General features: G+C 37.1%; 3 protein-coding genes across 3 annotated transcripts; 1 reads left to right on the forward strand and 2 right to left on the reverse strand.

Annotated features, from left to right (window-relative positions):
- Nucleotides 1–88: 88 nt before the first annotated feature.
- LOC143345114 (uncharacterized) lies at nucleotides 89–15,550 on the reverse strand. The gene is made up of 8 exons (XM_076771927.1): nucleotides 15,232–15,550; nucleotides 10,429–10,539; nucleotides 8,966–9,064; nucleotides 2,819–2,917; nucleotides 2,644–2,742; nucleotides 1,902–2,099; nucleotides 1,673–1,768; nucleotides 89–1,201 (listed from the first exon to the last, which is right to left on the reverse strand). Exons 1-8 carry the CDS (start codon nucleotides 15,241–15,243, stop codon nucleotides 1,004–1,006), a joined length of 912 nt encoding a protein of 303 aa, XP_076628042.1. The 5' UTR covers nucleotides 15,244–15,550; the 3' UTR covers nucleotides 89–1,003.
- Nucleotides 15,551–16,129: 579 nt separating this feature from the next.
- On the forward strand, nucleotides 16,130–16,915 carry Rps21 (ribosomal protein S21). Its single transcript, XM_076771930.1, has 4 exons — nucleotides 16,130–16,204; nucleotides 16,291–16,348; nucleotides 16,581–16,716; nucleotides 16,803–16,915. Exons 2-4 carry the CDS (start codon nucleotides 16,299–16,301, stop codon nucleotides 16,866–16,868), a joined length of 252 nt encoding a protein of 83 aa, XP_076628045.1. The 5' UTR covers nucleotides 16,130–16,204; nucleotides 16,291–16,298; the 3' UTR covers nucleotides 16,869–16,915.
- Nucleotides 16,916–16,965: 50 nt separating this feature from the next.
- Nucleotides 16,966–24,380, reverse strand: Tbc1d8-9 (TBC1 domain family member 8/9). Its single transcript, XM_076771926.1, has 20 exons — nucleotides 24,260–24,380; nucleotides 23,886–24,162; nucleotides 23,003–23,169; nucleotides 22,702–22,875; nucleotides 22,529–22,625; nucleotides 22,264–22,453; nucleotides 22,104–22,180; nucleotides 21,972–22,028; nucleotides 21,697–21,901; nucleotides 21,406–21,611; nucleotides 21,012–21,301; nucleotides 20,728–20,931; nucleotides 20,323–20,654; nucleotides 20,010–20,165; nucleotides 19,746–19,931; nucleotides 19,481–19,669; nucleotides 19,155–19,317; nucleotides 18,745–19,080; nucleotides 18,549–18,670; nucleotides 16,966–18,486 (listed from the first exon to the last, which is right to left on the reverse strand). Exons 2-20 carry the CDS (start codon nucleotides 23,927–23,929, stop codon nucleotides 18,268–18,270), a joined length of 3,414 nt encoding a protein of 1,137 aa, XP_076628041.1. The 5' UTR covers nucleotides 23,930–24,162; nucleotides 24,260–24,380; the 3' UTR covers nucleotides 16,966–18,267.
- Nucleotides 24,381–24,399: the final 19 nt, after the last annotated feature.

The raw sequence follows: 24,399 nt of genomic DNA on the forward strand, positions 1-24,399 counted from the left end.
GAGTATATGTTTTATATAATTTTAAACCCTCTGAATAAGTACTTGTTATTTCAATACTGCAAATGTAAATAAACATTAACACCTTGGGAAAACAGTATATGTATTTATTACATTGTAAAGTAACACCAAACAAACAATTATAAAATATTTCATAACGTTATATCCAAATAAAACATCTTAGTATCATCTTACAGCATAAGTTTAAAACTTAACCGCTTAATGCTCTAACCCAAGTATATTCTGATACATACATATTGCATTTTTTTGCGAACTCACGTTCAATTGGGCATTTAAATTTAATAAACTTAATTGTAAATTTAATCAACAAAAAAAAAAGAACGTTAAGCGGTTAATTTTTTCTTTGTTAAATTCTTACATTTTAACTGTGCGTACTGCGTTAACTTTACAGTATATAAATCAACAGGAAGAAATAGATATTGTACTACAAAATTATTCAATTTTGTATTCTCCAAGGCAAATCAATCAGTCTTATACAATTCTCAATTAGAACAAAACGATTGCATTATTCGAAGGTATATATTATATCCGTCAACGTTGAAGATTTTTATGTAACGACGAGTTCAATGCTAACAAAATATATAGTTCTATTGTAAAAACAATTCTACGGGATGTATAACACACTACACCGACAGTAAAAGTGTTTTGAAAGTTCATGGTAAAATATGTACAACAAGAGAATGCATTAAAATGTATTTTACATTATAGAATGCACGAAGCTGTTTAAAATCCCGTTTACATTTCAATCTTGTAACGCTACGGAATACAATAAGATTGCACTTACTCGATCACTTTACGTATAAAGTGTCTAATATAGTACATCCAACGTGTAACATGTGTATATATATATAATATATATATATATACATATATATTATATTCTCTTTAGAAATACTGATCTCTCCCTCACAGGTTTATAGTTTTTCTTCTGTTATTTTGTATATTAATTTTTACTTTACTGGGCGGATAAAAAACGTGAACTTTGCTAAGACGTTCCCGTTCGTGTTCTAACTTTATCCTTCAGATAATTGGCGACCTGCGTTTGCGAGTGCCTAACAGCCAGTTGAAGAGGCGTAACACCTTCTTGATTCACAAGTAGAGGGTCCGCTCCTGCACCTACCAGTTGCCTTGCAACAGTCATTTGTCCTGTTAAAGCTGCTGCGTGTAGCGCGCTTTCACCGTTCTGAAACAATGTTATGTAATTCATTAAATGACATTGTTTCCCATCTTGATCGATGAACTTTCGATTCCAGAATTCTTCGGTACATCTCTGCAAAACTTCTATTGTTACAACTTGACTTTATTCAGGAAACAGATTCCGCGATGGGTTAATCAAACGGTATGGTGGGGATAAACTCTCCATGGCCTTAAGTAGCTAATAGAGTTTGTTTCGACGGTGTATAAAAGAAGTGTACTGAATTCAACGGCCTTCGACGCTCAAACGTGCTCCGTCTCGCAGAAGTCTGGGAAACGCCTAATTCTTGAAAAGTACTACTTGAATAAAGCACTATTTAACACAAACGTTACAGGGAAAATCCTATATTTCACCGACACTATATAAAGGAATCCTAGTTGAGGTGTAATTCACTGATGAATTCTTCTCAGTTCTCTAATTAAAACATACGATTCCAGCGTAAAAGATATTTTTACTCACTGGAAGAATACCGAGCGATGGACGATACTTGAGCAGCTCACCAACGACAGCGGTATGGCCTTTATGGGCCGCTTTAAAAAGCGGTGTCGCTCCATCCTATAAAAGAAGGTGCAACAACAATTAGCGCTGAACGCATCCAGGACACTCTGAATCGACCGATCGTTCTCCTGGCCGCCTCGATAACGGAATCCAGATTCCTGCCAGTTCTCCGATCATTCGCGAGACTTACGTGTCTGGTGGCATCGACCTTCGCACCAGCTTTCAAAAGCCTCCTCACGACGTGATCGTGTCCCATTTGTGCTCCTATCCATAAAGGCGTGGCGCCGTCGGTTCGCACCGCGTCCGTCTTTGCTCCGTGCTCCAGGAGGACCTCCAAGATGCGCACGTGGCCATTTTGAGCGGCTATGAACAACGCCGTGGCACCATCCTGTTTAATCAATTGTTGCTTTTATACAATTTTTCTTCTTGTGAATCTTCTAAACGTTTGCGGTACAACATGCTTGACTTTTATATGGTTCAGAGTCCACTTAAAAATCGGATTTTAAAAATGGTTCCATCTAACGGCCAATAGTTCTGGTTAACATGCAGGGATCGGTCAGTCGGCGATGCTGGTTAAGGAGTTATTCTCCTTGATAATCAGAGGAAGGTGTTATTTGGGAATTTTGTTGTTGTTAAAGTGTTCTTTTGTTCGAGGTGTTAGCACTATTAGTATCTCGGCGATGTGTTTATAGAAATTTCTTCCTGTCTCTTGAAGGGTGCTCTTTCAACAGTCTACAGCGTGCGTTAGAAGCAGTTAGATCTTTTTATTCGTTATTCTATATAACTTTTGTTCTATACTATCTTGCAGTGATTAACTTCAGGCCCCGATAAGATTAAATTCACTCTTTGAATTTACATTTACTCTTTTGTCATTCACTCTTCGTTAATCGAGGTTTTCGCTAATTTCTAGCGAATACTCGAGCGAGCTTTACCTTCATGTGAGCGTTCGGGTTGGCGCCTCTCTCGATTAAGCCTTCCACCACGTCCAGGTGACCGCACTGGCACGCGACGAAAAGTGGGGTACCGCCGTCCTGCAATCGCACCAGAAACCGTCGAGTTTCCTTTTCACGCTTCGTTAAGCGGTTTTTGGTTTCTCTAGAAACTTACTATGCTGCAGGAGTCTACCACGGAACCGTGCTCCAATAGTAGGCTGGCGATGTCCATGTAGCCCTCCTGGGCGGCAAAGAAAAGCGCCGTGGTGCCGGTCTAAAAATGCAAAGCGATAAAAGTGCTTACGTTTTCGGTGGAAGACACTTTACAATTTTATGACCCGGGGGGAAAAACGCAAGATGAAGCGTTTCACGAAGCAGGAGACTGGTTCTACTTTGTCGTTTCTTTGAGCTAAAGCAGTAAAGTTTAAACGGGAGCACGAAAAAAGAAGTCGTTGAGTGGCCAATCCCCTTTACTAAAAAATTTATGAGCGATTAAATAAATCTCTTTTTAAAAAACGATTTAAAATTATACTAGAGAAGGCAAAGGCGTTAACACAGTATTCAGGAACAGGTGTTCCTGCTGCGTCTGTTCTTCATCCGAGCAGCCTGTATATTTTATTATTCGAAAATAACTCGGTGTTCGCGTCTGTTGCTCGGTTTCCAACCGAGCGCGAGATCAATATCTGCATTTTTATTTCTAGGAGAGAAGCGCCAACCGTCGAACAAGAACGCTCTTCGACTTTGAAATGCTTGAAAGGCACCGACAGAAAGGGGGGGGGGGGCCGCGACAATTTCCAAAGAAAGTACATTGGACGATGATTATCGGGGAACGGAGAGAACGGTGTCGGCTGAAAATAGATGCCGTGAAAGAGACAATGAAATACTTTGATCCGCTGGAGGAACAGGAGAGTACTTCTAAGGTCTCGAGTAAGAGCAAGATTGTTGAGAAATAGAGATTACAGGGTGTCTGAGTGGCGCCCTGGAGGGTGAGTGATCTTAAGGGAGGTCACCGTGTCACAGAATTGGAGTTGGCAGAAAACAGCGATCAGAGTCCAACACCGACAGTGTGTCCTCTTTGAAAATATACATGTTTCTAAGAAATGCTCCAATAATCTTGATTGCTTTCACGAAGTATTCAATGTGCACTATACATTTTATCATATAGGGTGTTCGGCCACTTCTGAGAAAAATTTTGGTGGGAGATTCTAGAGACCAAAGTAAGACGAAAATCAAGAATTCCAATTTGTTGATGGAGGCTTCATTAAAAAGTTATTAACGTTTAAAGTTCCGTCCGTACTGAATTTTTTTCTCGAAAATGCGCAAGATTTCGGGGGTATGTCTATTCACCAAAAATGATTGTAATTGACCCCCGCAACCGAAAATAATTTTTCCAGAACGATTTGAAATTTTTGAATTTAATTGTTAATAACTTTTTAACGAAGCCTCCATCAACAAATTGGTATTCTTGATTTTCGTCTTATTTTGGCCTCTAGAATCTCCCATTGAAATTTTTCCCAGGGGTGGCTGAACACCCTGTACATTCAGGGTTTCTTTTCGAACGGCTTTATCGAATGTAGAAAGTCAGAAACGCTCGAAAACTCCCATCGGGGCATCGATTGATTATCTCAAATGTCAAACACGTCTAGCCACCGAATAATTAGCGGCGCGCATTCGGCATTTAAATGTTACATTCTCCGCAAGTTCCGCGTGTACACGCGAGACTGGTTCGAATCGGCCATGAATTTCAAATTTTATTGCCGCCTGTCATACCTTTCATATTTGCTCTGTGTTATTGCAATTGTATCTCGGGGACAGTTTCTGCCATGACGGTAATACTCTGCAGGAAATTGACAGCGAGAGCGACATCCTGTCGCCTTGTCGCGACGCAGAGTCCGTTATAATAGGGCAGAGGTGTCCTCGTCTTAGGAGAACCGTTGCAATATCGTCTAATGAATATGTAAAATTGACGTTTCATCGGTTAACTCCCTATTCTCGTCGAGGTAAAGGAACATTCCACTTGGCAATTTATCAATCACCAACAAACGGTTGACAAAACTATAAAGAAGAAGAAAGAATATCACGTGATCGTACATATAGCTATTAGGTTCTTAGTCTCGAGTTATAAATATGTATACAAAGCGAGTGCTGAAACGTCACGTTTTATTCATCATCGTCTCTGCACTGTTCAACTCTGAACTAGCTCTCACGATGGTAATTTACAACACGAACGGTTTTGTCACGACTGTGACGCAACGCCAATATCATTAGAAGAAACAACATGCTAATAGAAGGCCAGGTATCGTAATAAACCTTCGCATATATCAATTGCAGCCAAACTATGGCTCCTATATAAATATCATAACGCACTACTGCGGTAATTGGTACATTTACCCTATGTATGAAATACTATTCTAAGAGTCTCTGAAGGTTTGGCAAGGCTTGGCCACCACTGATACATATGAATATGGTAGCCAGCGACCACCCAGCGATATAAATTCTCGATGCATCCCCGAAATAAATAAGCATAATTAAGCTTCCAAGTTTGAATAGGAATTCATCGGCAAAGGAGAGAAAGTGCCGATGCGTGTCACGAATATCCCCGAAAGGAACAGTCCAGGGCGATGCATACTGGACCTGTTCGTTCAGCAGGTATACGTGCACTTTCACTGACGTTGTTCTTGCCTCGAAGCATCGGCGATCATCGACCAAAAACAGTCCTATACCGTTCGTCGTTCGACTCTAGCCGTACACAGGTCTACGTTCCTTCCCTTTGTCGGACGTTACTCGCTTTTGGCCAGCCAGAGATCGCCAATGCAATCAATCCTCCGTCGTGCTACACGTTCGACGGAGTCCCGGTGCTCTTCGAACCGTGTCGAGTCGAGGGACATAATACCTATCCATTACAAACCGCAGAAATTCTATAACGGCGATCAACCTGTCCATCTAGTCACGGCAAAAGTCGCGTCGCGGTCACGCATTTTTTCCCGTCCGCCTTCTACGTGGACGCGATGAAGCGTGCTGCTGGTCGAGGGACCAGTTCTCGAAGGAGATCTGGTGTCTCTTAACGCGACGATTTCGCTTCAAATTCGAGAGATTACCAAGTCGATTATACATTCGTACTTCTTAACATTTAACGTAATAATATTGCACACGAACGCTATTCTTTACGCCTGATTCGATTTACTAGTTCGCTGTTAACCACTTCTACCGTCCACTGCCCCGTACGACCGTACCAATTAATGCACGTCGTTCAGCGTAGAGGATGCTTCGATGGATGGCGGGCATCGGCGATTTATAATGAACTCGTTACTTCCTGCCGCAATCTGCTTTCCAGCTCGCCGCTACTTCAACGCGCGCGCGTTTATACGATACAACGCGTTTTCGCGTTTCGAGGGATCTGAAAATATTAAAAAACGTCAGCGAGCAAACTAGAGTCGTCGACGAACGGTTTTCCATGGTAAAGTTCGTGAAACACGATGCAATCCAGGGAATAGCAAACCCGACGACTGTAAAGACCATTTTGGTCGATCGAAAGTCAGTTCCCGAACGAGGTCAAACACGAGGGATCAGTGTGTCACGAACGCCCACGCACGATTTTCGAGCCGATACCGAGGGCAATTTGCTGCGGCGCGTTTAAGTCGATCGTACGGTTTTACAAACGATCCCCGATGCTCCGCGTGAGTTGTTGCAAACCGGTGGTTGCATATTACGGCAGACGTCGCCGTTAAAACGCCCTGGAAACACGCGAACCCGCGCACAAACGCGGTGTTTCGCTTCAGCAACCTTGAATCATGCTCGCGCGCGCGTTCGTTTTGTACGTCGGCACGTAAGGCCATTTACGAGGCGAAATATTCGTCGAACGTAACCAGGCCGCGGTTTTTAGAAACTGTAGAACGAGCGTGGCTAATTGACCGACGTGAATCAATTAGGGCCGGGATGCGACTTCGCGAGAGCTAAGCCAGCAACGCCTTAAGCTCAACGAGCATCGAGATTTTCTTCTAATTAGTCCTACGGGTTTCACTTTGGGACGCGTCTGGTCGGGATTCGTCGTGATTTGGAGAGAAAAAAGACATCTGGAATTAAAAACGAACAATGAAGATATTTGTGAAAATAGGTCGCTGATCGTTGCGAGAGTAAGTTGCAAATAGGCAGCTACGAAACGTATCGTATGAACAGTGATGAATTATTCAAAATAAGAATGAATGTGGTCTGACAGAGGTATCTGTTTGAATATAAACGTTTCGACCTCCTTTTGTTGACGAGGACATCGTCGGTGAGAATTTGGATGTTCATTTTGGAACAGAAAGAAAAAGAAATATATTTTGTAGAAAATAAGTAGAAGGAGAAACTAATAAATATACGCATACGTATTTGACCAGCAACTACTGTGTATACAATTTGTTATGTTTGTTGGAACGCATCGAAGAATTACATAAAAGATTATGAGAACATTATCTGCTTATCATTTACCTACAAGAGAACACGTAAAATCCTGCCATGCGCGTATTTTCATATTCTTGGAATACCGGAAATAAATGTGCCTCGAGTTCCTAGGATTTTTACATAGTACAATGACCCCTCGCGAGTAGCAAGAGATTTCTTATCTCCACCATTTACTCTAACAACCCAGTCTCGATCGAATTGCAACCTGTAAGAAGTTAATCGATAGTGAATCTAGAAGATCTTAGTTCCTTGATCTTTTAACGATAAAAGTCCTGATCGCTGACTGGCGAATATAAACAGAACGATTCGCGGTTAATTGCGGTTCTCCCTTATGAATTCTTTATCTCGTCTGCTCGTTAACGTTTATTTTCAGCAGTGATCGATCCAGAAAACCACTTCCTCAGCTTCCGTATATGAAAAGTCACAGTACTGGCGTTAATAGCCTCCACAGCTCGTGGAAATGAGCGAAGTAAAATTACGTCAGCGACTGCGAATGCATTAAAACTCGCATTAGGAATTTATTAAGATCGTTGGATAATGGTATGGTCGTAACGGGAGCATTTCGTCATCAGTAATTTCACATACGAGTAGTGAAAATAATTCTAGAACTCTGTGAACGCATCAGTTGTGCAATAGGTCGACGAGCGATTTGGACGCGCGTTCGCGTAATTCGTTCTCTTTTGTCGACGGTGTTCGTCGCTTCGATTCAATCTCAGAAACCGGAAACGCCGTTCTCCGGCCTCGCCTTTTTTTTTCCTTTCGCGACTCCTACATCCCGACTCATTTGCATACCGGTACCATCTTAACAAAAAGGCGAAAGAAAGGCGAGAAGACACGTCGCGTTTCAATCTCGTGGAATTTAATCCTAATTCTAACGGAATGCGACACCGAATGATCGAACCTTGATAGAATTAGAGTCGAGTAACAGGAAACCGATGATGACTTAATTTAACAAATCGCGCTATCGTTTTTCCTTTAATCGAAGGCTAGCCGGATGTGTTCCGTCCCCCAAAGTCGCGACGGTCGTATTTGCATACAATACCGTAATTCTCGATGGCGCGGGACACCAAGAAGACGTGGGCTCGACGATAAATCCTCGCTGGAGCCACTTAAAAAGGGCCACTCGACGGCTTCCTGGTGTTTGGTGCTGCGAGCGAGCTTTTTGCGTCTCGGTGGACTCTCTCTTACTCGCCCAGGCCCTTTGTGGCCGGACGAAAGAGCCTCGTGAGTTTCTATTTTCGAAAAAGTCGCGAGACCAGAAAAGACGACGTGCTGCTTTTTCTGTGCGCGAGATTACGATCGACGTGAGCGTAATTTGCAAAGCTCGTTATCGGACGCTAATAATACTCGGTATCTCTGGGATAAAGATCTTTAAGATAAACACGTAAACGTTATCAGCTATTATACTTATTACTTACGTATACACAATAAGAATACATATTAGATAGCTTGGCACAATTCGTGTACCTTTAAAACGATTGAATATTAAATTTATATATGCCGAAGGTCTTCTTCGTTCTTATTACCAAACAAAAAAGGTTTTACTCGTAGAATAGAATGACACAGTTTGACCGTTCTATTTAGAAACGGCTTGCATGGTTCAAGGGAACAAAATAAGTAATGCAGAGGTACGCGAGGTCGGACGTCAGGAGAGATTTATTGACTTCCTAGAGTCAATAAGGAAGTTGAGCGTCTGGAGAAACGCTTGAAACTGCATTACGGAAGGATAAATCAGCTAAATCTGCAAGTTTCGGTCGCCAGGAAGACTATTTCCGCTGAGTGGGTAACGGGGTTGCGAGGACGCGGACACGCGCCTGCTAAGCGAGATTCATTCATTCCGAGTTCATTCATGGCTCGGCTACGCGCGGTCAGGACTTACCAGCCTTCTGGCATTAGGATCCGCCCCTTGTTGCAGCAATTCGGTGACTGCCTCAATGTGGCCTTCGGCGGCGGCCAATATTAAAGGAGTCGTTCCATCCTGAAAAGAAAAAGAAGGGTCAACGACCTGCTGGTGAAACTGACGCGAATCGATTTCGTCACAACTGCCGAACTCGAGCCAGGGTTGGATAAAATACACATTGTCCATTTCCAACCTTTAGCCCTGCTGTATCGAACTGAAATAGTTTGGTGCTTTTCCAGAGATCGAGTAGACGTTATCGTCATATTAAAATATATACTTTCTAAGTTGACTTACAAAATGTTTAGACCTACGACCACCATTGACCTGTGACCCATTATTTATTTTCAGCGTACCAAACAACTTTAACGAGTAATGGCTACAACAAAGTTCAACTCTACTTTCATAATTACTGGCACGTACAACCTTTCTCGGCATTGTTGCTATCCGTACCAAAACATTCCACTTTAATCTCAAGCCAGAGATGGGTTTCGTTTCAAATTTCACCCAGTTTCGATATGATGCCACAAGATTTTCATCGATCACATTGTGACAGAGCTGCAATCAGACGCAATCGCGGCTCGGTAGGGTATCCACGATGAGAACTATGCGATGCATTACTTTCTAATTGATCTAAACGGTCCGAGTTTCGCAACGAGCATCGCTGAACGGGCAATTAAGCCTCGTAAATCTGTCGCGTAATTCGCTCGATCTCTTCTAATGCGTCCGGGAGCCTCCTCATCGCGTTTCATATTTTGCCAAACCCTCCGAGCCCCGTGATTCGTCGTGGTAACGAGCCAATTGTTGGGAAGGTTCCCTCAATTGACGTAACTCCGTGACGGGGTCTTCAACGACCTCGTTGATCAGAGTCATCGTTTGCGAATTACAGAAGAGACGTTATTCGAGGAGTCCTCGGGTCCGAAAATAACCGGGAGATCGTAAAGCTTGATCGAATTCCAAATTCCCTTCGAACGTGTCGGTCGCGAGTCCATCGGCGTCGCCAAAGTGGAGCATCGCGTATCCGCGCGTGATCTAATAAACCACTTTCGCGACAAGGAGCGTCGTTGCACGAGCTGCTCGCTCCTTTTAACGCCGCGTCGTTTGCATAATGAGCCCGACCGACCCAACGAGAGACCGGCGCCTCGTGAATTGTTCTTCGTTGTTCGAAGGGTTACACGCGAGACGCCCGTAGCGACGTGTGGGCGACAACGAACGACTGTCCTCGTTAAAACGTCGCGTCTGCCCCTCGATAAAACGCATCCAATCATCCCCTGCAATATTTGTCTACTTATTTGCAGACGAGTTTCTTAATTTTCTAGCAAAGTATTTTGCTAAGACTGAGAAAAGTGAAGAAGATCGATTCCAGGAACAAATTCGCTGCGGTGCCTCGTTTAAACGTCCCGAGCGGATCCGAGTTCGAACGTTTTAACGAGGGGCTATTGTACCTTGTCTTTGCAGTCCACGTGAACGCGTCCAGAGTCCAACAGAATCCGAAGACGCTTCGCGTCGCCGCGGGCAGCTGCCAGGTGCAATTCCACGTCCCAAGGAGACTCTTTCTGAAATGAGAACAGAGCAAAGATAAAAAGGAAACTCGTTGTCGCGTGCGGAAACAACGATCGTCGAACGATCGGGCAAGGATACGCAGGGATGACGGAGTTATCGAAACTAGGTCGGCGCCAAACATTTCGGTCGCTCGAGGCTATTTCCCTCACTCCGAGGGACGTCGTAAACTCACTCTTACATATTGTTTCGAAAAAACGAAAATTCAAATCGATATTGATCTGCGACATCTATCAATTTCCTAATAACGTTATCGTCACATTGCATCGTTGGGAAATTTACACAGCATACTAAAAATAAAAATATTTGTCCCAGTTCGATCAATTGCTCAATAACTCGGTAGTTTACGGTATTAAATAATAATGATCGTAATTTACAGTCGTTAAATACTTATAATATCATTATTCTTTCAAGCGAAACGGTAGCCTACATAAGTTCCTATAAGAGTTTTATAGAATTTTCCTGTCTATCATAAAATACATTGTAGTTAAGTAGAAAGTAAGCTTGATCACCTTATTTGATTTTTTGTACCCCACATAGATTTTTATTTTTCTGAACACACCAAGCGTTTCTTATCCTGCTGCAGCAAGTTTGTTATAATTTATACGGAAACCTCGATAAAACTGACGCGTAACTTGCAAGTAGCCGTTTCTCAAAGTTTGGAATTTGCTTTTAAAAGTGTCTATAGGTCAACTTTCATATTATGCTCCTACACCCATGAATAAAATACGAGGGATGAACGTTGGGTTCTATTCTCTACTTCTGTTTGCACTTTTACCGCTCGCGAGAAACGCACTCGCTACCATCTGTCAGTTGTATATCGATTAAGCAATCATCATCAAGGAAGGTGGATGAACTGAACTCGTTCGACTGTAACTGAAATCGTTTTTGTGAAACTATGCGCGATTTCACAATTTCTCCGCTTCTCACGCGACTCGAACTTTTAAAATATTTTTAGAACACAGAGCACCTTTCGAACGTCGAGCTTGGCATGAGTACCTATCAACGGAACTATGTAATTGAAGCTGCTTAATCCATTGCGCGTGCCACGCTAATCGCGATACACCTGAAATCACGATTAGAATGTGAATCGATAAAATTAGAAAATTGAAGCTGTAGTTATTCCGAATTTCTTCTCCTTTAGCGATCTCAAATTAAAACTTTACAAACCTTGAGATAAATGAGTTCTTTGACTCTCGTACGGCGTCGATATTTTCTTTTTATTCCTTAGATAAACCGAACGTCGGAAATCGATCTAACGTTCTACTAGTTTGTTCTAGCAATGCGTGTTTGTAGGTCGACGCGCGACAAATACGACGATCGATTTGTATAAAAAAATCTCGTTCGATCTCAATCGACCGTTTACAATTTATGGTCTCGAGAATCTGTGATTTTATATAAAAGAATTTGCCGCTATCCGCGCTCAGTGGGTATTTTCATACCCCAAATGATTTTAAATGAATTATCATTTGCGCGCATTCAAGAAAACATTTACGTACTAAACATTAATTTTAATATAAAAATGATTACACTTATTCTTAGTAGCTACGTATTAAAATACAATCTCACGTATATACAAATATTTTTTACATATTAATATTTTTTTAAAGTATGGTATTTTGTAAAGCACTCTCCAATATGAAGGGGAACAGCACAAAACTTGCAGATATAGCGTGTTTCGCTTCTTTTTCCATGAGTAACACATACTCTGCAAACCTTGGTAGGGAATTTCTTTTTTTCTGAAGATGGAATTTTCACAGGAATATGTTGCTTCATGTTACCTGACAATCTCTGTGGATGATCTTTACATGGAGGCTTCTTATTGCTAACATTTGATGGACCAGAAACATTACTTTCTAGATCTACTAAATCTTCTGTCCCTTTAGGTGTAATCCAGTCTCTTGCCACAACAAGAAGGAACTGCTTATATTTTATTTTACTCTGAGGATTCAGTGTTTGAAATATTCTGAATGAATTGAAAAGGCCAGAATTTATTAAATAAAGTACTACATTTTTTGTCCATTTTGCTGACTTCCTGAGTATACTACAGTATGAAAAATATTGGTCAGCAAGATCAATGTTTTTCATATATGCATTATACTGTACAACACACACTGGCTTTATTATTTCTTCTCCACTATCCCTGTTTTTTCTTCCTGTACTACAAAATGAAGCATCATGGATGGTTGATATCATTTTTACTTCTCTTGTATCTTTCCAGACTAACACTAGTATATCACCTTTTCTTCGAAATACTATTTCACCTTTTTTTAAAGTAGATACTGCATCTTGTAGAGCCTGTGGTAATTCACTATTTAATCTGATTATACCACACACTCTTGTTTTATGTTCTAATAAAGTGCTTGCAATTGAAACACTCTCACAACAATTATTCTGATATACATGATGCCACAATTCTAGATTTGGACCAAGTAAAGATAGAATGGTTTCGTTTAAATTTTTTCTTTCATCACTGTAAATTTCCATGTTACAGATGTAACCTGTATTACTTTCACGTACCATTCTCACAAGTAAACCATATTTCATAATTTTACAGGGGTTGTATGTTCGAAATTTTAAACGTCCCTTCCATGTAAGTATACCCTCCTCTAATGATAATTGTTGCTTTGGCTTGTATACTGTTTTAAATTTGTTGACAAAATATTCCAAAACTGGTTGAATTTTGAAGAGCCTGGACGAAAATTTGTCCATCTTTTCATTATCATTAAAATGCCAAAATGTCCAAATTTGTTGAAATCGATTTCTACTCATTGTTTGTGGAAATATTGGAACAGCTAGAAGAGGATCTGTAGACCAATATTCCTTCCAATTGTCTTTTCTTGTATGTCCCATTAGTAATATGAGGCCTAAAAATGTTCTCATTTCTGTTGGAGTAACCATAGACCATTTTAATATTTTATTTATCACTTTGTGCTTTCCTGATGTTTGATTATGATATACAAACAATTGGTTACAAAACATTGCAAATAAATCATCACCAAAAATAATATTTGTTACTGCATTGATACTATTAGGCTCAGATGGTATAACTGTGACCCCCCAATTACCTTTGAACTCTTCCAAGTTTGGTAAAATGTCCACTGTTGACCAGCTATCATCTTCACATGAAAATGCCAAATCATTAGCAAGTTCATGAGAAAAATCTTCAACTTTATTCGACTTAAAGATACTTGAAATTACTACTTTATGTTTCTTTTCAGATTTAACAATCTCACTATCACTTTGTGAATACTCTGAATCAAAATCATTCTCACAGATATCTAAATCTTTCACATCTTCATCCTCACTTGGAATATCAGATAAATTGTCTGCAAATATTTCTGTAATTTTGTCATTCTGTTCATGAGTATCCATATTTACAAGACTTGGATAAACAATTATAAATATTAAATTTATATAAAAGTCAAAGTAGTGTAGCCTTATATGTATAATATACTTCTCATATAGAATATACAAGAAAAAGAAAAGTTCCATTCAATATGCATATTGAATTTTATCATATATAACTGAAATTAAATTTTTCAATCTGTGCTCAATGTGTATGCATGCAGAAAATGTTTGTTTCTCTCACTTATTATAGACTAATCAATATTACTTGCTAACAACACATCTTATGATCAGTCTTTGAACGGTGATTAAATTGAATAAAAACACGAGATATCTCGTGATCCGTCCGTAGTGTGTTAACTATATTCAGCGTAGAAAATATTGGTTATTCAAGGTTACTGAGCACAGTTATCCCCACTACATTATTTGGTTTGACTGCCTCGCTCCGCCCCTTGTATTTGAAAGACAGAAAACGCAAATCTATAGTTACACTATCTTTGTCTCTCACACAAAGTGGGTAAACTGGCATGGTGTAAAAGTGAGGATCGCGCCTTTCACTACAATTTTTTGTCCACTTACGCTAATTGCAATAATTAATACGCTAACACATCGTAATTCGGATAGGCTCAAACAAAACAATTTCATGAAATACATACCCATAATCGATTTCACATTTAGATTGCAACATCTTTCGAAGACGAAGGAAGTATATTTCAAATCGCATTGGGATTTTGCAAATCTTGCCGACGAGTATCAAGGTGAGTCACAATGTAATTATCGTTAATCATTTGATCAACAGAGTAAAGTGTTCGAAAATTTATCGCTATGTTTATGTATGACATCAGTTCTCTATTATATTTTCCTTATATCACCTAGTTTTAAGTTTTCTATGCACACGACGAACGTAACGTAACCGTTTTCGATAAACACAACTTTTCGTTAATTACTTTCCGCGTACGCATACATTGGCGCCCATACACACGTCAACAACCGTTCCGAGGACAGAAAGACTGTCGTTTTAAGAATCGCAACCTTTTCGAAAATGTGAATTCCATAATTGATTATAAATATTTTGAGCACGATATCTATACCACGTCACGTTTAATTAATATAAAATTTAGTTTCTAGAAACCGATAATCCAAGTGCGAAGCGAGTCTTCCTGCACAATGTATTAATATGATTAAAGTAGTACTTCGGGTTACCACAAAGCGGGTCCTTTTGTCTAATTTGAATTACATTCGGAAGAGTGATTTGTAATATTTAATTTAAAATGGTGTCAATATAAAAAATAACATATATGATTGCGTACGATCAGATTTGAATAGAAAAAGGGATTTACCTTCATAGACATGTTCAACGTGCACGTGTAGCACAATTCGCACGGTCAACGTTTCGTTCTTATAACGGGCAGATGAGTACACTTAACGTTAATGTTGCAATTGCATTGCAGTGCATCGAGCATGCTTACGGTTGCATGTCGCATGTCAATTGCAATGTATTTATTACGAACAATGTTCCGACATTAGACACTTTTGTATCACAGACTATTTAAATCGCGCGTGAACACTAACACGTTCTCTCGTGTTTACGAAACGTAAAGACACAACACGAGAACGTCATGACTTACCGAACGACTTCGAGTCACCGAATGCCCGATGAAACTGTGCGATTGTAGTATAGTCGTGGAACGTTTTCCTTAATGTCCACTTGGGGGTGCCACCTACCACGCATTTTATTTTCTTATTCCATCACTGATAAGTTATATTCTTAATTTTTAATTTCAAATTATATTATACACTTACACAATAGTAAATCCTTTTAAGAATATAGAATAACATAGATTCGAATCAGATTTTATTCGTAAGATAAGTGATTTTATAAATACGTTGATTTGGCGCCCACTCGAAAAACAATTTTGTAAGACTTGGGTTACATGAATCTTTTTATCGTGTTTATGAGCAAACTGCAGAGAGCAACAAGTTATTGTAGTTGAAAATGTTGTTTAATATTTTATACAAATGAATAAATACTTACATAATTAAATAAAACTTTCGTTATCCGCTACAGGAAAGCACTTTGATGAATGCACTGTTTGAACGATTTTAAAGTTTTTGAGAACTTATGAGAATTGATTTGTTACTCGTAGCCCTCTGGTAGTAAACTTCAAAAATATTGAAGAATGTTTAGGGACATATTAAGATCTATTGACAATGTTGGTACGCTTTACTCACTTTGCAACGTATCCGCAGTGTTGTCGAAAAAAGTTCCTTACCTTTCGGAGCCATTTTACGGCATACACCTAGCAAACAAAAGTGAGGAAATGTATCAAATTAATAAATACTAGCGTAATATTTCGTAGCAAAATGATACAGATTTTACATTTTAATTTCTATTATAGGTATAACAATGGAGAACGACAACGGATTACTTGTTGACTTGTATATCCCGAGGAAATGGTAAGCGGTGCACGTGGGTTACATGCGTTGTCATGGAATGGAACAACAGTTTGATTTTTTAATAGAAAATTTGTAAACATTTATATCAGCTCTTTTCTAAATATAAATAAAAATATTTACGAAATCACGATATTAAGAATGAACCAATAAAAGTTCAGACTATATCGTTACATTTGTAAGCAAACAAGGTGATAGGTTAACGTTAAATTACAAGTGATAAATTGTTTTTTAGCTCGTCGAGCAATCGTATTATTCATGCCAAGGATCATGCATCTATTCAGCTGAGTTTAGCTGATGTTGATCCTGAAACTGGACGTATGACTGACTCTCAAAAAATGTATGCAATTTGTGGAGCTATTCGGCGTATGGTATGTTATTTATCGCTACTAATATTTAATATTAAAATCTCTAATACCCTGCATTAGAATAATAGTTATTTCTTCATTTTTTTCAGGGCGAATCTGACGATTGTTTAGTACGCCTTGCAAAAAATGATGGTATTTTACCAAAAAATTTTTAATGTAAGATAATTTTACTCTTTCAATAAAATTATAAAAACCTAAATAATGTGTATCATTATACTAATTATTGTTGATGTTCAATTATTTACGAAAGCATTGTAGTATATACCGTTTATTATATGCTTTGTACAGATAGTTCCATATATGAAATAATGACTCTTTATATACATATATTATACAGAAAGAAAAACCTGGAATACTTCATAGTTTGTTCATGTAGGATACCTTTTCGTAATTTTGTTTCAGAAATTATATTTATGCAAGTTTCAGTTATATAAAAATAAAAATTATTTTTAAAAATATAATTGCATATGCCAAGAAATTATAGTTTCAAATATTAATATCCAACTAAAATGTCCCCAAATATATTAAAATATGCATTTAATTTTGGCCTTGGCATTATACATGCATTTCATAACACTTCCAATTTTATAGACTACTACAAGTTATTAAGTATTTTAAGTAAATGCCTAGTATTGCATACAATCTCGATCTATTATATAGTTTTAAAATTCTGTTTTGTTGTACACGAATTATTACTATAGCTGCTGACAGCCAAGCAATTTATTGTTATAATAATTTTAGCAAAGTTTTTTTATGAAAATTGTACTGTTTAAATTTATGGTACTCGAGTATACAAGACAAACATACAAGATTAAGCAATATGTCTATTAACTGATGGTATGTAATTTTGTGCATATGTTATTGACATAATAGTTAGGAAAGTACTGTATATAATAAATATTCGACAATTTAGTTTTAAAAAATATTTTCTTTGTATATTAATGTCAACTGCTGGGAACTTGCTTTTCACGCATGAATTATCTTAAACGGTAAATGGAACTGCATTTAAAGTATTCACCCTGAGTACACGCTATTGCATAATTCATTCTTCCAATTTTAATGAATACATCACTGTAGTAGTAGGCCAATGAATTTATATGTATTCAAAGATTAATGATATTTAAAGAAAAAAAGGCATGTACCTCTTAATCACATCAGGTTTTGTCTACATAATAAATCGGTATATATAGTATTAATAGATACGCTTACTAAAAAGGAATATTGTAAGCTTAAAGAACTGGACGTTTTCGATACATAATGTCATTTTAAGATAAGTGAAAGATATAAGAGTGATATTTTGTGAAATTTAGAAATTATTTTAATCTCCGCGTCGAGTTACTATTCTTCTGATTTACTTTTGCTATTATTCCGTTACAAAAACGTCTTTCGCATTATCAACCTATCATTCAAACTAAGATTTGTTTAGCCGATTAGCTGTGAATGTAAAAATTTCCTTAGGAAATGAAATTGCTGGTCAATTATCCAAGGCAATCTATCACTTTATAAATTTTATATATATCTTACGCTATTTTTATACACAGAAGAATATGTGTATCATATATTTAACACAGGAGTGTCCGATAAGGAATGAACACGATCAAATCGACGATTTTTAAGGGTTGCAATAGCTTCGGTAAGATCTGCCCTTTTACTAAAAAAATCTACTATAGCTTGACCTGTTAAAGCAGATGCCAGGAACTGTTCAACGCTTATTGACCAATCGGGATCGGCGGATGAAATTACGCTTGATGGATTTCCATTGCGATCGGGTGACTAAAAATAATCATTTGCGTTTTGTGTTATAAAATAATATGATTAATATAAATAATACATACCCGTTCAACAATCGAAGATGCTGGTTGAGCAGCAGTAGCAGCTAAAAGCAAACTATCTTCAGATTCGTCTCGATTGACATAAAACTTTTTGCCGACATCACCTAATTGAAGCAAAAGCGTACCTATATTTAGAAAAATAAATTTATTTTATTTGAGGACGCGATGTATCGACGGTGTTTTGGGACCTATAATTTACCTATTGTAGCTATACAATGGTAAGTTTCTTGCTCCTCTGGCTGTGCCGGAAACATATCATAAAGAGTTTTCCATAACGATATAAAATGTCCCTGAGACATTTTTGGCACGGTTTTTAGATCCAACGGGCTGTCTTTAGACGCTATCATAGAACGTAAGCTACCCATACTTTGAACTTCCCATGATTGATCTCCTTGTTGGCTGTTTAAACTCGTTGACCGAGACAAAGTGCTCATAGTTGGTTCTTCTGCTATGCTAATTGGCATCTCTAAGGACGCTACACTTTGTTCCATACTGTCAAAGAAATCCGTGGCTTCTGCCGCTACTTCTGCTCCATCTACAATTAATCGTATTTTTAGGTTAGTATTTTTTTTTTTGTCATAGTATATTCAAATATTAAACAACACTTACCAGAATGTATTGGCGATTCGAAATCAATAGGTGTCAATAACGGTGGTAAGTGTAGAGTATACAAAAGTTTTAATCTCTGCGTTAAATCGGCGGTAGCCGTCATTCCAAGAGCTTGTACTAATTCCCGAAAGTTTAACAGACCATCGCGATTACGATCCATTAACTGGTAGTACAATAGTACTTATGAACATTATTTGTATTTGCTTGATCTTATTCAATATAATTAAGATACCGCGTAGATACCAATTCTCTAATGTTTTATATAATGTCGTTTTTTTTCATTTATTAGAAATAGTTGAAATTGAATATAACTATAACTGACTTACACGAAATAGCCGGGCAGAAAGAGATTCAGCTTGACTGCATTTTCCCCATGGAGATAAACCACCGAATAATATTCTAAACAATTCAAAATCTATTTTATACGCTTCATATGGTGGCTGCGTCGGATCGTAGCGATCAGGTTCGGATCGTCGCTGACTCATTAATTCCTCCCTTACTAAATTCAGCAAATCCTGAACATCGATACCATTAATTTTATAGACTTATAAATTTTATATGTGTATAAATTCATAGTTATATTAATGATACCTGTAATTCTTCCATTGTCATGTACTTGTCAACAATTACACTTCTAATTACGTTTTTCTCAATACCATCTTCGAGACTCTGAACTACTCTAAGTCTGTGTTTCAAACGAAGCCTTTCTATTCTACCAATAGTCAATGATCCGTATCTTGAATATGCTTCGTATATTAAAGTTTGAACAGATATACTCTAAAATAAATATGTATATGCAATTCTGAATTTATATTTATCTATATACATGGAATTCGTGCATGAAATTATTCTTACTCTGTTAGGAGTACCACTGTCAACTGGGCTATGGAGTACAGGTCCCTCATCATTGTACACACCTCCAAGATAATCTGTTAATAACTGCATTGCTTCGCCATCGTCGCGACAATTAAGCAATTTATCTTGATTCCATTCCAGTACTGTTAATGCTATCTGACACAGGAAGAAATACCTGTTTACTTCAAATTTCTTCTGTATGTACTTTATTCTGTATTCATTAGAAAGGATATCAATAAAGTTCAATACTTTCACTAGCAAAAATTAATTAAAGAACAGAAAGTACGTTTGTATTTGCATAAAAATATTATACCTGGAAAATTACTTTTGCTCCGTCATAGAAAAAGCAATCCATTATATTTACTGCGCTACTGGTTGGCATAACGCTTAAAAATATCGTTAAGAACCATGAAAGTGATATAACTTTAATGAGACCAAGTTCTTGTAATCTAGCGTGTAAGGTTGATAAGTATTCAGCAGCTAGCTCCTCTAAAAGACCTTGATCAACAAGAGCACCCACTACTCTTCTGTCGTAATAATCGGGTAACAACGATTCACATACATTACATAACTGCCAGAAGGCAGATTCCTCCGAGCAATAGATTAATAGAACCGAAGCTACTATATTCATTGCCTGACAATAACCTGCCCCAATAAAGTTAACCTTTAAATTTCTCATTTTTTTATTCAAATAATTATAAAAAATAAATTTGTTTACCAATTTGTGGATTTTTCCAAGCATACGCGGAAAGAACTCTTCTTAATGCGCTAATACCAGTATCGGATTGAAATGCTGGGTGTTCGGGTAATGATCTATGTAAATCTCTTTCTATTTCCTCGTTTGCTTGGGAAGATTTACCTAATGCTTGATCAACTAATGACTTATAAAGACCAGGATTCATTACCATTTCGTTCAAAGCACCTAAAAGTGAACAAACCCGATGCTTGTTGCGTCTCTAATAATTCGATCTGTTACTATTTTTATTCAATTTATGACATTACCAGAAAACGTAAGCCAAACTTCTCCCCTGAGTGTTTGCGGTAAACCCTGAATTATTAGCTTTGCTGTCTCTGTTGTTCTGTACATTGTGATACCTCTTCCATACTCAGCAAAATGCAGCTCCCACTGTTTCTCTTTAGCTTCTTGGATTAATGTCGCTTCGCTACTTAATGGAGCTTTAAATAAAGTCATTAATGGTGGTTGAGATTTCCACTGATTAACGGGTTTAACGTCATCACAATTACTATCCCTGTGAGGCAATGTGTTGTGGGAATATAAACTATCTACACCCCTATTTAAAAATAAAATGTACCGGGTGTAATATGAATAATACTAAGTATTAACATTATTAAACATTGAAAATAATAATATTAAGTAAACAGCATGACAACTTACAAAGGCGATAGTTTAGATTTTGCCAATAGTTCAGATATTTTTTGAACAACAAAATCTCGGTCGTGAATCTGAGCAAATAAAAATGACGAATGTCGTACAGTCGTTACTAAAATGGATTTATCTATTCCTGTACTAGACTGATTTTCAGCAGCTTCTACGAGCCTTACTTCCCTCAATGGTATAACTAAACTTACCAATCCGTTTACCTAAATTATCATAAACATTATTGAATAATGTTAACATGTATGTATATAAATATTTGTATATAAGTATGTTTGTTCAGATATTTACCTTGCTTCCAAAACAAAGGTAATTTTGAGACAGAAATATTTTTCCCCGTACATATTTTTTATTGTATGGTGTCCATAGAGTAACATCAATACTACCATCCAATTTTTCATTTCCTGGTAATCTGAACTGTAGTCTGTAAGCTTCAGAGTGTGCTCGCGCATCAAGATCTCTTTTTAGGAAAGACGGTTTTTTAGGTACATTCTTGCTGGAAATGTAACTGCCATTGTACTTAGTGCAAACCAATTTTAATCAGACATATTAAAATGACGAATTACCTTAATTTACTCAAGAGTTCTCTATCTTCATTGAATCCACTTTTTTCATCTATAAGCCTGCCACAAATTAATAGTATTAAACAAATTTTTTTTTTTTAATTTTTTAATGTTTTTTATTACAGATAACGCTACCTTTTCATAGCAATATTTGTAAGTTGTTCCATTAATGAATACGTTTCAGATTTGTGAAGAAACATTGAGAAATAATGCTGCAAATAAAACTACATTATTTCTATCCATAAAAATAAAGTATTATGAGTAATGAATATTACATTATAAATATAATATTCACCTCTTTATTATCTCTTGTTACAACACGTATGCTGTCAGGAAATAGAATGGAATTGGTTTTACCCAATTCAGTAATATCTGCCCATCTTATAATTAATTTTGTTTCTCTTGCCAAAATATAGGCATAAAAACACATATGATTTACTGACAAATATAACCATCCTTGTCTAGGTAAACGAGATTTCCAATAACTGAAAAGGTATAATATAACAGCACTTTCTAAATTTGATACAAATTTTATATATATCCAACCTGATTATAAATACCTGCAAGAATAATAATTAACCAATTTATCTTCTTTTGGTATATTAAAAAGTTGATGAAATTTAAAAGACACAGTTTTAAATGATTCTGGATCTTCTTCTGTAAATAATACAATTCTTGTTTAGTTAGAAAAAAAACTTCATTTTTGCAATTAATTGTCTGATAAACAATTTACCATCTGCAAATTGACAATCTGGAACATTGCTTGCAATAATTGATTGTATTTTGCAACAAACAAATTCAGTTATTTCTTCTTCTGTATCAAATGATGTTAAAGTATCCATCAGATTGGAATGAAGCCATTCCCAATTTTGCAAGATTTCTTCATGTGTCAAGGAACAGGCAATTTCTATATGTATGTTGAAAATAAAATTCCTTGCTATGCATATTTTCACTTATACTATCAAAGTTCTTTATACTGTATTCCAATATATACTTTATATATATATATGTCCTCTTTGTTCAAAGTGTCTTACCCCAATAAACTTCTGATGATGGTGTTTGATGAAGTATTCTGAAAGGTGGGGGTTTAGTGTCAAAGACACTATCCATTGTTCCCACCAATATAGAACTAAGACCTCTTGTTTTTCCATGTCCCTTACGACGTTGTAAAACAAAGTATACAGTTGCCTGCTCTGTTACCCTATGTAATTAGGATAAAAACAAAACAAATCCTTCAACCTTAACTCTACAAAGACCCATAGATTTAATGTGTTAATAAAACAAAATTTGCTAGAAAAAAATTATTATGTCCTCTTGTACATATTATTGCTATTTGTTTTTTAAGAAGAACAGAAGAAAATACAGAACTTATCATTCATAAATTCTACTACAATACATTCACTTAAATAATCAGTAATAGAGCAAAAAGAGTTTGTTATATTTTCCAGTTTACAGTTTATAAATGTACAACACCGAAGAGGAATGAATCAATCTCGTAGATAATTTGTTAGTGATTTCACTATATAGCACAAATGTCTTATCTCCGACACGCGATGCATCACAGTTCGCATTCTCATATTGCATGTATTACAACAAGAAAAATGGTATGCCGACATAGGGTTCCGACAATATATAAAATTCTGGGGCGGCATGATCATTTGACAAAACGCACTTTAATTTCAAACGTTATCTCGTCAAAATGTAAACAAATAACATCGCTAGACAGATCGAAAATCCATATAAACGGAAACAGTTTTCCGCTACAATCAAACGCATATAAGGTAGTAAAGCTTTGGCAACAATAAATCATGAAAGCCGTTTAAATTCTAATGCTAAATAATATCAGCTGTCTTTGACACACGATGTAAACAGTAATTATAATAGAACATCGGGCATTGTATATACATATTAATTTACCAGAGAGCATTTGCCAGTAGAACCTCTTGTGGCTTCACCCACATATTGATCACCGTTGTTCCAGTACATATGGCACTAACGATACAAATTCAGACACGCTTTATCCAAGACAGTCGTAAAATACGCTGGCTGTCGAATAGAAAAAAAATACTTGTCGAAGATAAATACCAACACGAACTCCACTACGAATAATCTGTCGCCAGTAATTTGATCCTGACAATTTCGCCATGCGTTCAAATGAAAATGTTACTACAGTTTATCCTTTGTCCAAAACAGTCTGGAAATTAATTTTATATAAAACTAAAGTTTTCCAACTTTTATTTAGTGACATATCTTTTATATCCCTATAAATAAACGTAGTATAAACTGCTAACCATTGTCACATTATATGAGTTGCTGTGTTTAAAATATTTAGTTGGCGTATTAAATATATTTTGCATGCACTACAATGAATAAGATTCCAAAAATAGCGTGGTTTGTGGCATGCTATTAAAGATGCTCTATTTTAATTCGA

Source organism: Colletes latitarsis, chromosome 8 (assembly GCF_051014445.1).
Source record: "Colletes latitarsis isolate SP2378_abdomen chromosome 8, iyColLati1, whole genome shotgun sequence".
NCBI lineage: Eukaryota > Metazoa > Arthropoda > Insecta > Hymenoptera > Colletidae > Colletes > Colletes latitarsis.